General features: G+C 45.4%; 1 protein-coding gene across 1 annotated transcript in view; it reads left to right on the top strand.

Annotated features, from left to right (window-relative positions):
- LAPTM4B (lysosomal protein transmembrane 4 beta) overlaps positions 1 to 18159 on the top strand; it is a 63276-nt gene extending 45117 nt beyond the window's left edge. The window contains exon 7 of the mRNA XM_020903159.2: positions 16943 to 18159. Coding sequence (XP_020758818.1) covers positions 16943 to 17020 — 78 coding nt within the window. The 3' untranslated portion in view covers positions 17021 to 18159. The remainder of the gene's footprint in view (positions 1 to 16942) is intronic.
- The last annotated feature ends 3290 nt before the right edge of the window (positions 18160 to 21449 follow it).

Raw genomic sequence — 21449 nt, 5'->3', positions numbered from 1 at the left:
AGGCCTTTTATATTAGAGCTGGGGATGTTCTGTTAAAAAGGACAGCTATTTTGATTAATTTTACCAGTAAGCCTAAATAGTAAAATTTACCTACTATTCCATATTTCAGACTTTCTAAATGGAAAAGCAAAATGGTTTTCTAAATAGCGAGTACATTACCATCCTTATTAATGCTCAAATTGTGCCATCTTTCCCAATTAGAGCCTCTTCAAGTTGATGTGTTTCTATAATTCGGGTGGTCTGATTGCTTCCTTGCTGTCTCTTGACATTGTTCTAGGCTTGCCTTGTCCGTATCCTGTCCCAGACCTGGAATCTGGCTATTTCTCTAAGGAAACTTGCTTCCTTTCAGTTAAGATCATAATCTGCATTTTTAGGATTGGAGAATAGATTTTTAAAGAGGGCTCTACATATTTAAAGATTGTTTTAACTAGTACTAAAGAAATTCTAGTTTGCATTCTAACTTTAACCAAAAAAAAAAGGAAGCAGCAGCAAATATACTGGAGCCTCCCTCTGGACCCTAAATAGGGATTTGAATGATACAGTTCTGCTCTTTCCCCTGGTCTCCTAGCTTTATTAAGATCCTCATAGGGTGTAATAATGTATGTTTCCCCTTTGCCCATGTCTTTATTGGGAATCCACATGGACATAATAACATGTTGTATCTTTCATTTCCTATCAAGTGTTAAGCCAGATGGCTTTTCTCCCAGGCTGAAGAGTCTCGATGACCTTTGTGGAAAGATAACTGGGGCTCTGGTTGGTAGAAAATAAATATGCTTTTGTTTCCTTCTCTAAAACAGTACACATATTATTCACCAAATACCTACTTTTCCAGATACTACTCAGGGAGAATAGAGTTATTAGATTATGGAGATTATTATTTATTATAATATGGAGATTATTCTCAGGGTTAATCACTCTAGTTTCTTAACTAAACCAAAGCAAAAATCTTTGAAAGGAACACCTGAAGATAGAGAGGTCGCAAGCACTATTAGTTCATAATGCCTCTTGGGGTCTGTTTTTTTTTTCTTTCTTTCCCCCCCATGATGCTCTTCCAGTGTATATGTGCTCGGTCATGTCTGACTCTTTGTGACCCCATGGCCTATATACCTCATCAGGCTTCTCTGTCCATGGAATTTTCCAGGCAAGAATACTAGAGCAGGTTGCCGTTTCCTACTCCATGATACTCTTAGGCCAAAAGAAATACCTCGATGTTGATTTCATTAAGTCAGGTCCAGACTACTTTTGAGTATTAGTTAGGGTAGGACCTAACAGGCTTTGTAGTGTTTTACTTGAATATTTAAAATATCCCTTTGAGTCACTTGCCATACAGGATTAGACACCCTAAGGAGATGCAGTCTTCTCTTTAGAATGTTGTAGAAGTCATGTTCTGGATACATACTATATAATACCACATTCACTCCCCTGCCTTCATCAAAATCAAGCCTTAAGAGGAAGAGCATATTAAAATACTAAACCTGTGGATTATAGAAATAGATTTCTTTCACATTAAAGTTTATGCAAATTGAGTTGTTAAAACCTCTTTTAATCGGCTAATACCAGTGAAAACTTGAGTCACTCCAGCATTCTTGCCTGGGAAAATCCCATGGACGGAGGAGCCTGGTGGGCTGTAGTTCATGCGGTCCCAGAGAGTCAGACATGACTGAGGACAGACACACAGCCAGGCCGGCTCTGAAGACCTCTTCCAGTCCTGCGCGTTTGAGATTCATGTCCATTGAACATAACCTCACACAACAGCCCCTGACCACTGTCATCTGCCTGTATGAACTGAGGGTCGTGGAGGGAGTCGGGGGGGAGGACTTCAATAACAGGACTTCTAGAGGGTTAGAAACTTCAGCCTGTGAGTTACTGGCTCTGAAGCTTGTGACCTACTGAGTACTAAAATATAAGAGAGACATCTTTATTTGTAATATCTCTGTTTTAGGTATCTTCTTTTCCCTTGTAATTAAGTAGTTTGTGTGATCTAAGCTTTTTATTTTTAATTTTAAAATTGTGAGAGGTTGAGATAGTCTTGGCAACGTCTCAGAGAAGCAGAGAGAACATTCTGGAGACCATTTCCGTGGTCAGGATCAGGGCGATGGTGAAGATGAGGCAGTTGTGACACAGGACGGTAGCAAAGGGCGTGAAGAGGAGGGGAGGTTGGACAGGGCTGTCAGAGGCCGCAGCCATTGCCGATAATGAGGGAATGTGGGACAAGCGTGATTGCCCAGGACGCCCCTTGCTGTGACTAACTAGAAACGTCAAATGCCTCACCTGAAGGGTAGGAGCTGCCTCTGGGACTGAGAGTTGACGGGCCAGCCCTCGTCTCCTCAGCGGTGTTCGCACAAGCGGCATCCAGCCGAGCACTGGGGAGCCCCAGGGAGGCCCCCTTCTCTGCCTCTGTCCTGTCTCCCGCTCTTGTACTGTGTGTGGGTCTCTGCCCGGACACTTAGGTCGCAGCTGCCATCTGCCAGGCTCTGGGCCGAGTGCTTTACGCCTATGAACTCCGTCTCACAAGAGTCCTTGAAGTTGACCCCTGGGTACCAAAGAGGAAACTGAGGTACCAAGTGGGTAACTTCCCGGGAGGACACGGCTGTGAGAGCCTGGGGCGCAGGGGGGCGGTGCTCACCCCCTCCTCAGCCCTGCTCCAGTCCGTTCTCCACCCCGCGGTCCTCCTGGACCGTCTCCGGTGCAGGCTGCGGCCGCGGCCCGTGTTCTTCCCTAACGGGGTGGGAGGTGGGCAGACAGAGAGGAGAGAAGCAGGAAAGCGATTCATTTAGATGATTCTTCTCAAGGAAAAGTCACAAACTTTCAGAGCAGGGGGTCTTTTTTGTTTCGCTTATTTTTGCTCCCAGGGGAAGGAACGGGAGGGAGGGTGGCTTAAAGAAATAGGTGGAAGGAAAGTTAAAAATAAACTTGGTAACACCAAGGCAACTGCCTTGTTTGTTTAGATACATATATATGTATACATATATTTTCCTTATATGTATTTTAGGAATATATATATTCTTTTTCAGATTTTTTCCCCATTTAGGTTATTAGGTGATACTGAGCAGAGTTCCCCGTGCGAACAGGAGGTTCTTGTAGTTCCCTTGTGCTGAATAGCCCCGCCTTCTATCACTCGGCTTCATATGTGCATGTGGCTTCAGATAGATTTCTCTGTTGGTTCTTATAGAAAAACATCATGGACTGGATGCCCGCTGAGATTTTCCCTGGAAAGCGTTTTCCCTGCTTTAATATATTCCATGCTTCAATCAGACAGTGCTTGACATTATTTCAGCTCATATTTCTTTCCTTCCTTCAGTAAAATACAGCATTTAAAAAATGCTAATCTGTTGAAAGTTATCTCTGACCCATATAACTTTACAGTTACTTCATCCAGAGAATATCTGGAGCAGTCAAATCAACACATTGATATTTTGACACCTAAAGCTTCTGAAAGAAGAGTTCAAATAATTCAGTTTCCATTGTGAACCTGGATAAAGAATATTAATCAGTTGCTGAGTTGTAACCTTCTTATAATAGCGAGTGAAGAAAAGTATAGAGTAGCTTTGCAGTGAACCAAGAATAAAATCACCCTCTACTTTGATTGTGTTTTACTTTAAAACACACTCAGAACTTGATTGCTTATTTTATCCCATATGTCCAAAATAGGGTTCATGTTGACTTTATTCTAGGGACAAAGACATTGAATTTTATCTTTTAACATCCCGAGAAATTTTCTGGGAATATATGTTAATGAAGTCAAAGTAAAAATATATATATATATATATGTTTAAGATGTCCTGTAGCATTGTTTTTGTAAATTATTTAATTTCCTTTTTGGCTGTGCGGGTCTTCATTGGTGTGAGGACTTTTCTCTAGTTGCAGCTAGCGGGGGCCACTCTCTCGTTGCGGTGGGTGGGCTTCTCACTGCGGCGGCGTCTCTTGTTACAGAGCACAGGCTCTCGGGCTGCAGTGGTTGGGGCACGTGGCTCGGTAGTTGTGCCGTTTGCCTTGAGGCATGTGGGATCTTCCCAGATCAAGGATCGAACCCGCATCTCCCGCATTGGCAGGTGGATTCTTTATTACTGAGCCACCGGGAACCCCTGGCATTGGTTTTTAATAGCAAAAGTATCTAATCTCATTGTCTACTAATTGGGAACTGGTTTGATTTAATAAAGTCATGTCCATTTGATAAGATGTCCTTACGCTCATAAAAATCATGAGCAGTGTAAACAGCAGAAGAAAGGCTTTTGATGGTTTTTGAAAGCAGAATATAGAAGTTTGTGCTCCAGCTATGAAAAAGCAAAGTTTGTAGACAACAGATTAGATTCCAATAGAAATTAAGCAGTTGATTTCTTGAGTAGTAGAAAGCACAGTGGAAGACATTTCTCCCTTCCCGTTGATTCCAGGGATGGATGGAAGAAGTGTGTGGTGAAGGAGACCAGGTTAAAGGGGGATCTGAAGTTTGAAGCAGTCCTTCCAGTCCAGAGGGGCCTGGTAGCCGCTGAGCAAGGCAGCGGAGCCCAGCTGGGTGGGCAGCCCCTGGAAGACAGGGTCGAGTCCCGTCCTGCGGAGGTGGGCGCAGTAGGTGGCATAGCACATGCAGGCCTGGGCGCCAGGGAGCGGCTGGAACCTGTGGTCGGGTTTCTGTGGTGACAGCTCACAGAGTGTTCCCTCGCCCGCCTCAACCGTCAGGTGTTTTCATTTGAGATAAAGAATGCAGTTCTTTAGATTTTATTTTGATCAAGGTATATGTATATATATTTAGATGTCATTATTTGAGATACATTTATTTGAACATGAGATCCTTAATTGCATTTTAACTTTCTCTTTGGGCTACTATATCGTTTTGGTGTTTTCCTGCCCAAATATCTCACCAGGGAGGACTTTTGACCCAATTTAAAAGATTTGAGGTATGAATTCTATATAAGTATAATCTGAAAGAATTTGAGTAGCTTCTCTGCTGAGAATTAAGGGAAATAGTAATTTTCTCCTGTAGTATCAATTTATAGTGGTTTTTTGTGAATTGACAAAATTGGTGTGGCTTGTGGGATCTTAGTTGCCCAACCAGGAATTGAACCTAGGCCCACCAGGAAACTCCTGGTATAGTCAGGGGTGGGGGCGTGGGTAGTCCTCACGAGAGTCCTCCAAATTTGTTTATGTTCTTCCTGACTCAGTGAATTCATTGAGTACAAGATGCCATTGGCTATATATTGCATCATTATTTTGGGTGCTTCTTATTGTAAAGTGCTGTGAGTTACAAGCCACAGGCTAAATTCAGGTGCTAAAATGTATAAAAATGTGTACCTTAGAATCAAAAATAGATGGTTATGTTTATGTCTTAAATATACATATGTGTGTGTATGTGTGTGTGTGTGTGTGTATATTACAGGTGGGAGTGTTTAGACTATTAGGGGTGTAATAAATGGTGAAGACATAAACAAATATTTTGACTACTTGGGATTAACTTAAATGGACCTTTGTTAGATTCTAATGCCTCTAAATGATGCGAATGATTTGGGGCTGTGTACTTTCACATCTCACATTATCACATCTTCTAAGGTCAGAATTTTTTCTATAAAAATTTTTTTGTCTATTAAAAAGACTTTTCTGTAGAAGCCAGACAATAAACGTTTTTGGCTTTGCAGGCCGTGTGGTCTTCTGTCATGACTATTCAGCCGTGCTGTGGTAGTGTGAAGATAGCTGTAGACAATACATACACAAGCACGTGTAGCTATGTTCCAATAAAACTGTTTATGGGCTCAAAAAAATTGAGTTTTCTACAATTTTAACGTATCACGAAATGTTTTTCTTTTTAAAAAAAAATCCATTCTGAGCTTTCAGGCCATGCAAAAAACAGATGGCAGGCCAGATTTGGCCCACATTGTTCACAGACCCATGCCTCCTTGGCAGTTTGAGCTCAGTTTTCTAGGTCTTTGCAGGACAGCTATTTGAACCATCCTGGGGAATTTAAGGCCTGGATAGAGGTTTCTTCTCCTGCAAGTGGGGTGGCAAAGAGCTGCACCTAATCTTTTGGTTCTCTTTTAAGGATCTCTATCCTAAGAAAGTTTTAATTCTCACATATTTATTATTTTGCCAACAGGTCTAAGTCAAGCTTATATTTAACAAACTATAGTCAAAAGCGAATAATTTACTTCAGTGCTTGGTACACAGTATGACCAACATTTGTCGATGAGTGAACAATATTTAATAAACCGTTTGGCTTGCTCTCTTTTTTTATCTCAGTTGAAGTAAGTAGCTTAGATTATGTGACCGACATCAGGTCCTTGCCCATGTCCCAAGCTGTCCAGTGGGTCATCTCCAGAGAGATGTCACATGGCAGGGCTCACTCCGTTTCTTCCATTCTGCTGCTTTTCTCTAGTGAGTGGTAGCAGTGTCCACTTAATCACCCAAGCCTGTAACTAAGGTGTGTGCTCAGTCGTGTCCAACTCTGTGTGTGTGTGTGTGTGTCTGTGTGTCCGTCCGTCCAGCTCTTTGCAACCCCTTGAACTGTAGCTCGCCAGGCTCCTCTGTCCATGGAGTTCTTCCAGGCAAGAACACCAGAGTGGGTTCTCACTTCCTGGGCTTCCCAGGTGGTGCTCGTGGTAAAGAAGCTACCTGCCAACTCAGGAGACACAAGAGACGAAGGTTTGGTTCCTGGGTCAGGAAGATCCCCTGGAGAATGGAAATGGCAACACTCCAGTATTCTTGCCTGGGAAATCCCGTGGACAGAGGAGCCTGGGGGGGCTACAGTCCTTGGGGTTGCAAAGAGTCAGACATGACTTGACCACACACACACACACACACACACACACACCATTTGCTACTCCAGAGGATCTTCCCAACCCAGGGATCAAACCCATGTTTCCTGTGTCTCCTGCATTGGCAGGTGGATGCATTACCACTGCACTACCTGGGAGCCCTCTGTAACTAAAGAGTCATCTTTAAATTTGTTAGGGTTAGGGTTTTAGCCTCTAGTCCTGAAGTCTACTTTCTCTTAAGTTTTTTTTTTTTTTCCCTCTCTCTCTTGCTGTCAAATTGATCCGAAATGTAAATCTGGTTTTGTCATCCCCAGATTTAAGTCTTCAGGGTTTCTGTTTTTATTACTGTAGCATTTCCCAACTGTGATGTCATTCCCACTTTGCTATGTGACAGTCATTTGTAACTAGTGGGGTTATATTTTAAATCTGAGTTTGCTAGTGGTTTGCTTTTTTTTTTTTTTTTTGTCCTTTGAATAAATAAGAACAGATTTAGCATTATCTCTACGACAACATCAGTCTCCGCTCTACAGTCTTATATTGTAATATTTTCTTGAAGCCAGAGGAGGGAGTGGAGTCATAACTTCATCCTGCCAAGTTCATCTTACTTATGAATCAGCTATGAGGGGATGTTAACTGATGTGTTACCAACAGCTGTAGGTCTCATGAGTTGTGGTGCTCTCACGAACACCATGCCCCTTGCCTCCTTCCCCCCCAAAGGAGCCAAAGAAACAGAAGGATAAGGAAGTTTCCATTTACAGTGGTGTCTTCCTTATTTGTCCACACTTTGGTGAGAGCAAAGGGCAGTAGGTTTTGTACAAGCTCACCCATGTATGCCCATGGGTGCCTCTCACACGTGGCATCACCAAAGCTCCCATCCCCTCCTGGTGGGGAGGACTGTGAGTTTATCAAGAAGGCGGTTCCACTTACCGGCCTTGCTGACAGATCCGGCTGGGATCTTGCCTGTTGTTCCAAGGCTCAGCCATTGTAATCTCAAGCACCCAGGTCTTCGGCTAAAGCACACCGTCTTCACCTTTGCCGGCATTCCTCGGTCTTTTGGGGACCGTTCACACATGCGCTCCCTAGCTCCCCGGTGGGCGTTCTCCAGCCTGCAATCTGCGTCTGCCTCCCAGCAGCGGGCACAGCACCTGCCCCCTGGTGGCTGCGCGGCTGTCCTAGCGTGAGGAGCGAACGAATGGACGTGGTTTCCAACCGCAGGCACTTCTGATTTTAGAACCGTGACTAAATGAGAGGTGTCCACCCTCTGCAGACATGGCAGCCTGTAGGGAAAGCGGTGTCCGTCTTGTCTTCTTTCTCATCATCCAGTTCCTTTTGTTAAGTCTGGCTAAGGGGGGGAGGTGTGGCTGGGGTGGTGGGCTGGAAGATCAGCTGTGGGGGAGGTGAATGCCACGTCCACTCCCAGCTTTGGAGGGCAAAGGAATCATGACCTCAGAGGCCTTTTCCAGAGGAGTTACTCATGGTTCCTCTGCCGGGTGGTAGGACATATCCTTCATAGTCAAGAATGGAGATGCTGTCAGGATTCTTGAGAGAGAGAGCGAGTGAGTCAGAGTTGGGTCGAATCTCAGAGTTAGGTCGAATCGGTGGTTGGTTCATTGATAATCATTGACCTTGCCCTGCAGCCGTCGGCTTGCTTCATTGTGTGTGGCTCAGAGCAGCTCACTTGTCATCCTGCCGCACTTCCTGCAGCCCCCAGAGCTGAGGCGGGGAGAGGAGCTCCTTTTGTGACCCACATGAAGCAGCTTGTGAGGAGAATGTTTATTGGTGTCCTTTTCTTAAGGAAGGGGTGTGATTGAACCTAGTTAGATAGAATAACAATGTTAACTTTCCTGCGGAGTTTGGAAAATGCCTGCATTTACTGAGCACCCAAGTGCTCAGCCTGTGTGTGAGGTGTGTCGCCTTCCTGACGTCCTTACAACTGTCTTTTGAGGAGTGTCAGTTGTGGTTTCCATTTTATAAGCATGGAAGCCAAAGTTCAGGTAGATTTTACTAACTTTCTCGGGACCCCAGGGTTTATACCTCACAGAGCTGGAATTTGAACCCAGGTCTAATTTCAGAGTTTGAGTTTCATCCAACCACCACCACCACCACCAGTTGCCTCTAGAATTTGACCACAGCCATATAGCTGAAATGCAATGAAACAACTCATATCTGGACACACCTCTGTCTAACAACGTGTGCTGACAAAGGGCATGGAAATGTAAGACTCTTTTTAGAAACTTTTTGGAGGGGAGAGCGGTAAACATACAAGACAGTTAATACTATAAGAGAGGATATAATTTAATTGATAAGCTGCTTATGTAAGTGTTTCAGAAGAGTGGTCTTGTCTTGAGTTCAGAGTGCTATACTATAGTACTGCCATTTCTAGTGTTACTCTTATGACTTCATGTTATCTATAAAGAACATGAAAATATCTAACTGATGTTTTACTTTTAAAAACTAATTCATTTGTCTGATCCTAGGTGGCACTAGTGGTAAAGAATCCACTTATCAGTGCAGGAGACATAAGATATGAGTGTTCGATCCCTGGGTCAAGAAGATCCCCTGGAGCAGGAAATGTCAACCCACTCCAGTCTTTTTGCCAGGAGAATCTCATGGGCAGCGGAGCCTGGCGGGCTACAGTCCATGGGATCGCAGAGTCAGACATCAGTGAACGTCTGAGTACTCACACAGTTGCATAGCTTAATTCAGAGAAGAGTAATTGCGGCTAGAATATTTCAGATCTCTGGAAGTGATTTTAACCTGGACCTGGGGTTGTTTGGGCTTTCTGTGGAATGACAAGAAGGAAAACATATGTGAGAGAAATCATAGGGAAAAGGAGCCTGATTGGTATTAAACTTGCCATGCTGGAAGTCATAAAAATAAATTAGACAGGACAGAGCCAGAACATGGGCTGCTAGTGGCCTGGGCCTGAGTGGCGTGAAGAGGGTGTATTAAATGAGGAAGTCCTTTGTTTCCCAGGGCTCACGTCTGTTTCCTGGGGACCCCTCATGGCATCCTAGTTCTCTAGTTTCTGTTGGTGTTCGGGGCACCCTAGATGAGCTTGGGTCTCACAAGATTGGAGGAGAATCTCACCCAGGCCAGGGGCCTGGTGGAAATGTGGAAACACATTGTACTGGGCAGGGAACCCCAACTGCACTGTGCTGCCTGGCTGCTTTGTTAGTGTCTTCTCTGCACGTGTCCCATGCCCACCACCCTTCCTGGCTTAGACGGATCATCTCCGGCAAGTTGGGGTCCTTTTCCGGGTCCCTGCAGAAGCTCAGAGCCACTGTGTACCTTACCCACCGGCCGGGAAGCGAGGGGTGCGGTGGCCCTGGCCAGGAAGCGAGAGGGGTGCGGTGGCCCCGAGCCTGCCCCCTGGCCTCAGGTTGGCCCCGAGCCTGCCCCCTGGCCTCAGGTTTGCAAGTTGCCCCTTAACAGTTGGCTTCTTTCCTTCAAGCCTGCTATGCTTATCCTTTTATTTCTAAAATATTTTTAACACAGTGTAACATGTGCATAGCTAAAACTCAAGGTAGTGCAAGGTTTATTTCTCAGCGGCCTGCCGCCATTTTCCTGCCCATTCCCCACTTTTCCAGTCCAGAAGTAAACACTGGCAACTTCTGGTATTTACCTCCATATTTCATCTACATTACTGATTTTTCAAGGATCAGTTTGAGATTCCTTTTGACTTTTGAACAGGATTTAAGTTTTATTCTCTCTATATTCTCCACTGCCTTCATCTGCCTAATACAGTCACATCAAGATTTTTGTTGTTACATCTCCAGTTAGTGTTTTCCTTAATTTTAAGAAAATATTGCTCAGTGCAGAGCTCTGTCATGTACATCCCTGTTCTTGTACAATTTTTTTTTTCCCAAGCAAAAAATTGCTTTGTTTTTTCAGCTGCCGAGTTTTTAACCTTTTACCTTGCCGTGATCTATCAGATCTGTCCACTACATAGTAATATTTCCCAAATGTTTGACTCTGTGACAATTGATCAGTTCTTTTTTTTTTTTAAACTAAGGCTTCTCCTGCTCCAAGGTGGATGAGGTACCACAGGCCCTCATCCTGAGCCTTGATTTCTCCTTAAGCTATTTTACCCTTATTAGGATGTAGAACCAGCAGACCGACTGTCTGCAGTTTGCCTTATGCCTGCACCCCCCTCCGCTACAGTCTGGGACCCCAGGATCTTGGATGGCTCTTTGAGAATCTGATGAGAGCTCTGAGCACTCTGCCCAGGATAATAAATGCACACATATAAAATTTGGCACATAGTTTTGTGAATGTCAGAAGGTAATTTGTATAACATTACCTATACTGTAATCCTATCAACCATAGAGTTCCGAATAAGCCTTCAGAACCTTAACTCTGACATTACAGTGAAACTACATTTACTGTTTCCCCCATACATAATTCTTTACTCCTAAGCATTTTATCATTTCTTAGTGTTTGATGGAGTGAGTGAGTTTTCCAAATTTTAATGACTTGCAGACATACGGCCAGTTGGAACCACTTTTATTCCAGGGTGTTCCATTTTGCAACCTTTGATGTTAATCTGTTTCTCCCTCCAACTGTTCTGTTGACGTAGCTGAGGATGAAGATCCCCTTACAATACTCTCCATATTTGTTGAGTTGAATCAAAATGAATGATGATCTACTCTCCTGGTAGTGCATGTCCCCTAGCATGACCGCTCCCAATGAAAGAAGATACTGTATATAGATAGATGCTAATCTTCCTACGGAGCAGATGCCCTGCTGGGGTCATTGACAAGAGGGATTTTCCATCTGTGTGAAAGGGAGTTTCACCATCACTCACTCACTCTGTAGTTGAGATCCTAATAAGACAAACTCCTGGGGTCTGTGCTTAGACTAGAGCTTGGTTGTATTGAATATTGCTTGAAGTGAAGTGGTGCATGGCTGAGATATATAATGCATTTGTGCATATATATATGCATATATATAATGCATATTGTGTTTATTGATTTGTTGTTCAGTTGCTCAGTTGTGTCCAACTCTTTGCAACCTCATGCACTGCAGCACACCCGGCTTCCCTGTCTTTCCCTATTTCCCAGAGCTTGCTCAAATTCATGTCCCAATTGAGTCAGTGATGCCATCCAACCATCTCATCCTCTGTCATCCCCTTCTCCTCCTGCTCCTTCAATCTTTCCCAGGATCAGGGTCTTTTCCAAATGTGTCGGGTCTTTTCCAAATGTGTCAGCTCTTCACATCAGGTAGCCAGAGTATTGGAGCTTCAGCTTCAGCACCAGTCCTTCCAGTGAATATTCAGGGTTGATTTCCTTTTGGTTTGATCTCCTTGCAGTCGAAGGGACTCTTGAGTCTTCTCCAGCACCACAGTTAAAAGGCATCAATTCTTTGGTGGTCAAGCCTTCTTTATGGTTCAGCTCTCACATCCATACATGACTATCGGGAAATCCATAGCTCTGATTATACTGACCTTTGTCAGCAAAGTGATGTCTCTGCTTTTTAATATGCTGTCTAGGTTTGTCACAGCTTTCCTTCCAAGAAGCAACCATCTTTTAATTTCATGGCTGCAGTCACTTTCCATATTGATTTTGGAGCCCAAGAAAATAATGTCTGTCACTGTTAACATTGTTTCCCCATCTAGTAGCCATGAAGTGAATGCCATGTTAGCTTTTTGGTTGTTGAGTTTTAAACTGACTTTTCACCTTCTTCAAAAGGCTGTTAGTTCCTCTTCACTTTCTGCCTTAAGGATGGTTTCATCTGCATATCTGAGCTTATTGTTATTTCTCTTGGCAGTCTTGATTCTAACTTGTGCTTCATCCCCCTGGGCATTTCACTTGATATACTCTGCATATAAGTTAAACAAGCAGGGTGACAGTACACAGCCTTGACATACACCTTTGCCAATTTTTGAACTCATTGAGTAGCTGCTGTTTATTAGACAGCAAGGTAGGGCATGATGTATATTTTTAGTCTTCAGAGATTATTTTTTGGTCATTCAGTGTGAATGATCAAATTTTTAAAAATAAAAAATGGGGCTTAATTAAATGTCAAACAATGTCAAAATAATTCTGTTTTAATGTAATTCTTCTAACAATGTCAAAATAATTACGTTTCCGTTAAGTTTTGTGTTGTAGGGCATCTTAATTGGCATTTTCTGTCTTAATCGATCCTGCAGTTATTTCCTCAGATTCCCAAGTTGCTTCATTGATTTTACTTGAAAAGGACAATAGCCAGTGTTTTCAGTAAGTTTTAACATACTGTAAGAGAAGCAGTATGGCAATCCTTATTTCACCAAGGCTTCCTTGAAATCATCATTAAAATTAACATCATATAGCTTAAACAAGGACAACACTATTCCCTTCAGAATTTAAAACCAACTCCATTTGGAGAACTGTTCATTGAAAGTAATTCAGGAGTATGAAGTGCTCTGTGAAGAGTATTTTCTGGTCTGTATTTAGTACGTGGGCACGGGGAGGTGAAGACAAGTGTGAGGGTGTCAGTATCTTCACCAGGCATCTTGAGTTTGGATATAGGGTCCAAGGCAACAGAATTTTTGAGAGAGAAAGCCCATGAGGATGTTAATGATACGAAATGAAACTTGAAAATGAGTTTGAAAGTAAATAGCAAGAAACAGTGACATACGGCCAAACCTAATGTGAAAATAAGTTTTTGGCAAGCAGAAGACAAATTTGCAGCACTTTCTCTTCTTCAAGACAGTTTTGTGTTTAATCATCCGTGAACATTTTGGAAACTTTGAGTGTTGCATTTGGCTCGTGGCAGGGGAAAAAAAATAAATTGGCTGTGATGGCTGATTTCACTTCTTTTTGAGTAGCCACACTGTGTTTTATGGTAATTCCTCCAAGGAAAGTGACAGATAGGAAGCAGCTGATTGCTCGGTGAGATGGTATAGTATAAAGCTGACGCTGAGTCTTACAAAATCAAATGTTTCTGTTGCTCACACACATGCTGGAGGCTGAGTCCTCAGGTCAGACATGCAGTTGCAGAGAGCCGGGCTGTCTTTTTAGAGTAGAGAATACGCTCTGCTCCAGCGGAGACTGGCAGGCTTCCTAGTGGACATGCTGCTGCCAGAGACCGGAAATGTTCCTCGAGGGGGACACGGGTCCCCTCTGTGCTCTGACCTGGCCTGTCTCTCCTGCCCCTTCTGCACCACCCTGAGCATCACATCATAGCCGCTGGGTTCCCAGGAAGCGCTCTGCTCCCAGCCCACTCCCTGCGCCTGTGCCCCCGCCTCCCTGCCTGCCGGGCAGCCCTCTTCTCCCGCTGCAGGCTCGTCCTCCCGAGGAGCTTCCCTGCCCTCCAGCCTGCCTCAAGCTGTCCATGTCTGTTTTTGGACATCTTGTCCACACCCGCGGGGTGTCAGTCTCGCGCTTCAGCGTGATGCGCCCATCGCTGCCCTCCCCAGGCAGTGGGCTGAAACACAAAACACAGATCTTAGTAAAGTTACAAAGTCACAGGCGTTTGGCTTCATAGTAATCTTAAGTGGGTCATATAGGGCTACAGAGGAGAGGTATGAAATTTCCATTTCTCACCTAACGTGGAAAAGGTGCAAATCTACTTCCATAAATTAAATAAGCTCCTCTTTTTGCACCCTTTCATGATGCTGTTAAGGGCAAGCAGAATCTCGGCAGGGCCACTTCAAAGATCAGTTCCTCCAGTTCTCTGGAACGAATGTTCCTCCACAGACAGCGAGGTGTGTTCATGTGTGTGTGTGGGGGGGGGGCATGACCCAGCACCCTCTGTGTCCTCAGTCAGCGTTGGCTTGTTGGATGCAGGGCACACGGGGGCCTTTTTTGGGGGCACACGGGGACGCTTCCTGGCCTCGGACGGGCTCCTGTACTGAGTGCATCCTGGGCTTCTCTTCCAGCGCCGCCAGCAGCAGCCAAGCCCTGGCCCTGAGTCTTCCTGGGCAACACCCGGGAGGAAGGACTCACAGCTGCGGCTTCGCCACCACTTCCGGAACGGTTCTCAGACCCGTTTGACATTCTTGTGGGTGCTGAGCCAGTTGCCCGCTTCCTGCTGTGTTACCCATGTCCCACTGTGTGACCCGCTTCCCACGGTGCAGCTCTCCAGTCCATCTCCTCCCCACTCCCTTTAGCCCAGGCGGAGCTGGCCTGGTGACGTCTCACCGGTGACGTCACCCCTTCGCCCGCCACCTTGCTCTCCAGCCTCCCAGGCAGGGGGCGCCAGAGGAGGAAGGCGTTTTCCCTCCCAATTTGTGTGTGCCCCGCAGCGTTCAGATCTTACTGTCCGTGGCCCCCGGGGCAGCGGCACGGGCACTCCGTCTCCCTGACAGCCCCCCAGCACGCACCTTGTCTCAGGCAGTTTCCAGGCCAGCGGCACCTCCCCGTCCCCGTGAACAGCGCCTCTGCGGCCGCCTCCCAGCTCCCGGTCAGATGGTTCGCTCGCTTGGCCTGGTTCTACCCAGGAAGCTTCGCTACCATCCAGTGGGTTCCGCCACACCGTCTCCAACAGTGATTCCCCAGCCTTTGGGGGAGACCCCTTTCCACGTTTGCCCCTCCCGTGAGTTCCCTCAGTCAGCAGTCAGCGCTCACAGCTGTCCGCGTTCTCCTTTTTTGCTCCTCAGTGAGTTCCCCAGCTCCGATCTCCTGTTCATACCGTGATTCTTCGTTAAACTTTTCTCTGTTCACACCACGGGGTGGTTTCTGTCTCCTGAGGGGACCCTAACCATGCAGAGGCCAGTGTCCCAGCTCCACACCGCCCCCCAGTAACCATACGAGACTCCAAGGGCCAGCCTGCAGGACTGTCCACTCAGGTATCCCACCGAAGTGTCTGTGTGCCTACTGGCCAACAGGCCCTGGGTTAAGGAAGACAAGGACCGCGGCCCGGCACTTGTGCAGACACTAGAAAAGGAGAAAACCAAATAGTGAAGTGTGTTGAGTGTGTGTGTGTGGTGGGGGGAGGTGGGAGTAGTGTAGACAAAAATTAAAGAAAACCTTGAGAATTTTAGTGTCCCCTAGGAGCCAAAGGGGATAGATACTAGGCGTGGTAATTCATGGAATTGATAGCCATTTACCACTTTAAGTCATGTCCATAATAGAATAGAAGAGCTTTCCTTACCAGCTTCCCCCTCAGCTGGTAAAGAATCAGCCTGCAATGCGGAAGACCTGGGTTTGATCCTTGGGAAGATCTTCTGGAGAAAGGAAAGGCTACCCACTCTAGTATTCTGGCCTGGAGACTTCCATGGACTGTAGGTCACAAAGAGTCAGACACTACTGAGCGACTTTCACTTTCATAATAGAAAAAGTATTAATAAGTATTAATAACAAAATGTGTTTTTTTTTGTTCCACTTCATTTGTTAATATCTTTCTCTTTCCACAAAGACCTTGAGCTGGGTAGGGTGTCTCAAGGCATCTCATCTCTGAATTCCTAAGGGCAGGAACCATCACATAGTAGGTGTACAATAAATGTTAGTTGACTAAATAGAGGCCAGTCACATGGAGTTGATGTTCTCTCTTTTGTAAATACTCCGCAGAGTCAAAGTCAGCCATTGTCTTCTTATGTTGACAGTTCATAAACGGTTATGTGCAGTTATTTTTGTCCTTGAAATGTGAACAGAAAGGTTGTTCATGAGCTTAGGATTTTTGTGCCTTCCTCTCCAGCCATTTACAGATACCATCAGCCTGGTCAGGTGTGTATTACAGCATGTGAGGTGTCTTAGACCTCTTAATTCTCAGGGATCCCTGTGGTGCAGACACAGAAACGGACGTTGGCTCGCTTCCCGTGGCGATACTGATGGGATGTGGCTGCGTCCCCGCTTGGAGTCCAGGTTGACACCAAAGCTCTTGTGTTGCCTGCTTCACTGCCCAGGTCTCACCACCCGCGGCCCTGTGGTCAGTCAGGCGCCTGCCCTACTTGTGTGAACACATATACACGTCACCCCAGAGCCTTTGTTCCTTTCAGTCACTTCCACCCGCTTCCTTGTCCTAGAAACAGCCCTCTGGCCCCCTCAGGCACTGTGACATCCAGGTACAAGTGGACAAGGATTGGAAAACTCAAGAGAAGGCCAGAAGTCTCTCTCCTTTTCTTTATGGATTCAAAAATCTCTCCTCCCCCCAAAATCCAGCCACTTGCTGAACAGTTGATATGGGTACACGTCAGGGGGGAAACTTGAGCTAAAATAAAGCCCAGGGGAGCAGGTGTGCACCCTTAACTTCTGACCCGCATCTTCTCTTCTCCCCAGGTGCTGTTACCCCCGTACGATGACGCCACTGTGAACAGCGCCACAAAGGAGCCGCCGCCCCCGTACGTGTCTGCCTGAGCCTGGAAGTCGGGCCGAGCGAGAGCGACAGCTGGACTTTTCATCATCAGAGCAATAGTTCTTTAATTTTTCTTCTGAGATGAGCTCTCTGAGCTTATCTGTTGCAGAAATGCTACAGTTTAAAATTTTAGATGTTAAGTTGAAACTCTGTAGTTTAAAACCTATGCTTTAGCTGGAGCACCATGATAGAGTAACTGTAGAAATTATCTCAGTGGGGTGGGGTGGGGTGGGGTGGGGGGGGCTCCCCTAGTCTTCCCTTGGCATCAGAGCTACCCGACAACCCGGATGAATCTTTTGTCCGCTGTGTCTGTAGTACGTGCTGAGCCCCAGAGTCGAAGACTTTCCAATGCTTTTCTCTTCACTCCCTGTTTCTCTTTTGAACGTGTGTAATCAAGTCAAAATTAGTGCTTTTCCTTGGCCATTCCAGTTTATAGAAGAAACCCTTAGGAGGACAGGAATGTTATTTGTGTAAGGAGTCTATATAAATACATAAATAAAACAAGAATTTCCTTAGACATTTACGTTATGCTTTAAATTCGGTGACAGTTTTTGAGTTTGCTGGTCAAGGATTTTGATCGTGGGCCAAACTGAGACCCTCTGATAATCCATGGCAGGGCGGACAGTCAGTGGCCGCCCTGGTGGCTGCTCTTGTCCGCGCGCGTCTGGGGTCACAGTGTGGCATGTGGGGGGAACTGATGGATTTGGTCCTTTGTGGTGTCAAGTCTCTCTCTGCTCCCCTTTTCCCGTCCCCGCTCAGAAACCCCTCTCGCTCCGTGTTCTGCCCTCGCCTGCCTCGGGGAGGACACCCACCACCAGCCTTTGTCAGGTGGAATTACTGATATATATTTACCTGACAATATGAAAGAAGGTTTTCTTCTCTCCCTACAAGGTCAACCTGCTACTGTGAACTTCTGAGTATGCCTTGTGATCTTTTAAAAGTCTTCTGAAAAATGGGAGGCGGGGGCTGGAGGGGGGGTTGCTTTCCTTGTGAAATACCCTTGTCTTAACTACCTGAATTTCCAGAGGTTTTTATATATCTACACGTTCAAAAGTCACAGCTCTTTATTTTGTTCATTATTGGATGTGCTTGTAAATGAAGTCGTTTGCAATTAAAGTGAGATTTTTCCCACATTCAAGAAGACCACCTTTGACTCTGGTGACTGCCTGGAAACACTTCTTGCCCACTTGGGACTGTGTTAGACATATATGACTTGGCCCGAGGAGGAGGCTCTGTGGCTTTTCTCACACATAGCTGTTTTTTAATATCTTCATGCTGATAAAATCAGAGCATCTTGGGCCAAGAGAAATGGAGAGGAACAGACATGAACTTGCAGCATTCCTAACCCTGCCTCTGCCAAGCTCTGCCAACTCGGCTGCTTCGAATCTGATTGCTTTCTGTCTGCAGTGCAGTTGTAACAAGCTGTTTAGATTCTCCTGTGTTCCAAGGGAGGTTAAAATAGGAGGGATTTTGGCTTGTTTCCGGATAGGTGTTTCAGATAATTTGGAAATACAAGGAAAAAATAAGAGGTGAAGCAGGGGTGGTTTTTATCACTGAGAATCAGCCTCAGTCATTTCTTCTGGTGCATCATGTTAGTATTCCATATACACTCAACCTCAGAAATTCTGTTCCTTGAAGCCTTGTACCCAGAAGATTCCCACCAAGTTAAACACATGCAGGGTTGTTACGGATGGAAAAGGCCTATCAGATCGTTTCCCTGATCCCTTGGAAGGCATGTGGGAAGTCACAGTCATCTGCATGTTACTTCCTGTGATTTTCTGGCACTTTGCTTAATCATGTTTTACACTATGAAAAATGGCATGTGATCAAGTGGAGAACAGTGCTGGTTTTGAGACTCCCTTCGCAGGCCCTCAGAGGGGATCTCGTTCACATTACACTCAGCGCCACCGACCATAGGATGTCATGTCATACTCAGACCCCACAGGTGCTGATGCTGCTGGGCCTTCCTGACATGACAACTCAAGCTGACCCCCAAAGCTGCCCCCATCCTTACCTCTGCAAAGTAAGGAATTGTCTTCCTGTCTCCACTACGGAGAGGTTGTGATGCTTGGATTAAAGTGGCCCTCCAGAGCATACTCAGCAGTCCGCTGTGTCCCTGTCTCATTACTAATACAGATACATAACCTCTTTGAAGTGTATTTGAAGCCCCACTTTAATATCTAGCTCTGTTCTTTTTTGTTGTCTACAGAGAACAAGAACAGTCATTACCTCAGTTGCTCTCATGCTTACATACTTTCTGGTCACCTGACTGATGAGAACCGATGAGAGATCTTTGGGTTTTTTCCATCTTGAAACCCCCAAACCCCGTTTTAAGGTCACGGATGTTCAGCCCAGCACCAGCAGGTGTGCAAATGGGCCCACTGATAAGCAGCCTGTGGGAGGGGTTGGAGTCTGTCTGCTGGACAGAAGAGAAAAACACATCTTTGGGCTTAGATGAGGTCTGCCTACACTCGAAATCCAGCTTGCACTGAACGAGTCAGTCCGGTTTCCAGAATGTCACTTCACATGAAAGGGCCAGTTGACTAACTGCTCCCCTTTCTGTACCTTCTTCCTACATAAACACATGAGCAGCATCTCCCCCAAATTTCTTGTCCCTGCTCCCACCCTATCCTGTTGCCCTGCAGGATGCCAGACAGGTTCTCTCCACCCTTCTTTCTCCCCCTATTTTTTTTAAACTCTAATGGTCCCCAAATTGGTTTAGTTTGCTTAGCTGAACCACACCTCATTGCATTTGTCTTTTCACCTTCACTTCAGTTCATTAATCAACAGCACTCAGTCTCAAGAGACCGTTTTTAGAGACAAAGGATTCAAGTTTTCTCCGTGGAGGGGATGTATTATATGTGAAATAGTCATCATTGGAGGAAAAAAATCCTGCTATACAAATAGATCTTTTATAAAAACACTATTTCCACTTGAAAAGATAATGTTAGCTTTTGCAGCCAATCTGGAAAACAACCTAAATGTTGTGACTGTATTGCCGCTGGTCCTATACACAAAATTCTGCATTCTGGCGGGGAGAGGGCAGGTGAGGTGTAACGCCGAAGGACAGCCGGTGTAAAGTGAGACATTTCAATACCAGAAGTAGCACCCACTTCTGTGTGAAATAGGTTTTGGGCAGCTCACATGCATTTCTAAAAGGGAAGGAGAAAGGAGGCATTGCATAGATGTCTCCACACCCATGAAATTCACTTAAAGTGTTTTGCCCGCGGGCCAAGTTTTCTGCCAAATGACTGGTGTGTGAAAGCCAGCCAGGTTTGCAGCCTTCTGCCGAGAAGCCCATGCATGCCTGCTGCTGAGTCGTGTACAGAGACAAGAGAAACTGTCGCCTGGCCAACCCTGGAGAAGTGACATCAAAGCAAAAGTCTTCGCTCTCTACCCTCATCGATACAACCCTAATTAGAGGAAGCTGCTGCTTCAGAGTGAAGAGTTTGGCTCAAAACAGCATGATGGACTAAAGTTTTATTTATTTTATCCCATCTAAAACCTACTTTTTTTTTTTAAACACATGCTTTTTAAAAAACCATTAGCAGGCTGATTCATGTTGAGGTTTGACAGAAGACAACAAAATTCTGTAAAGCAATTATCCTTCAATTAAAAACAATTTTTAAAGCCATTAACAAACGACAAAACAAGTTTTGCTTACTAAGTAAAATTTATTATCATGGACTCTTCTTCAGCTGAGCAAGGTGTTGGTCAAGTTGTCCAAGGTATATTGTTGCAGTAGAATAAGTTTGGAGAGGAACTGTGTGATGGTGGGTAGACTGGGCGTAATGAGCCAGCACTGGGGGCCTTATTTAGAAGAGCCTGGCAGTGAGTGCACCATCAGATTGTCTGCTAGTCATGGTTCAGTGCTCTGGCATATCGAGTCCTGCTGTGAAAAAAGATATCAACAACAGGTGCCAGATTCCTGGGACCCTGATTTTGGGGCCTCCAATCTAGACCTCCTAAAGAGCTGATGAGGCTCCTGTCTGTGGTCTTCACCTGAGAAGCCCCCGGCTCTGGGAAGACTGGGAACACTGGGTCTGCTCTCTGTGTGACTCGCCAGCACAGAGGACAGTATGTCTTGTGGGTGGGGGGACACCCTCCAATCCATTGTGGGGGTCTTCATGTGATGTCACATTTCCCCCAGTATTCATTTTAGCTAAATGTATCTTTATTTCACTATTTTACTTAGAGCAAGATATTTCTTTAGTTCTTTTAAACGTTTGTTCAGTCGCTAAGTCGTGTCCAACTCTTTGCAACCTCATGGACTGCAGCACGCCAGGCTTCCCTGTCCTTCACTATCTCCCAGAGTTTGCTCAAACTCATGTCCATTGAGTTAGGGATGCCAGCCAACCATCTTGTCCTCTGTCGTCCCCTTCTCCTTTTGCCTTTAATCTTTCACAGCGTCAAGGTCTTTTCCAGTGAGTC

The sequence above is a fragment of the Odocoileus virginianus genome, chromosome 15 (genome assembly GCF_023699985.2).
Source record: "Odocoileus virginianus isolate 20LAN1187 ecotype Illinois chromosome 15, Ovbor_1.2, whole genome shotgun sequence".
Lineage (NCBI taxonomy): Eukaryota > Metazoa > Chordata > Mammalia > Artiodactyla > Cervidae > Odocoileus > Odocoileus virginianus.
This window is presented reverse-complemented; position numbering and strand designations above follow the sequence as displayed.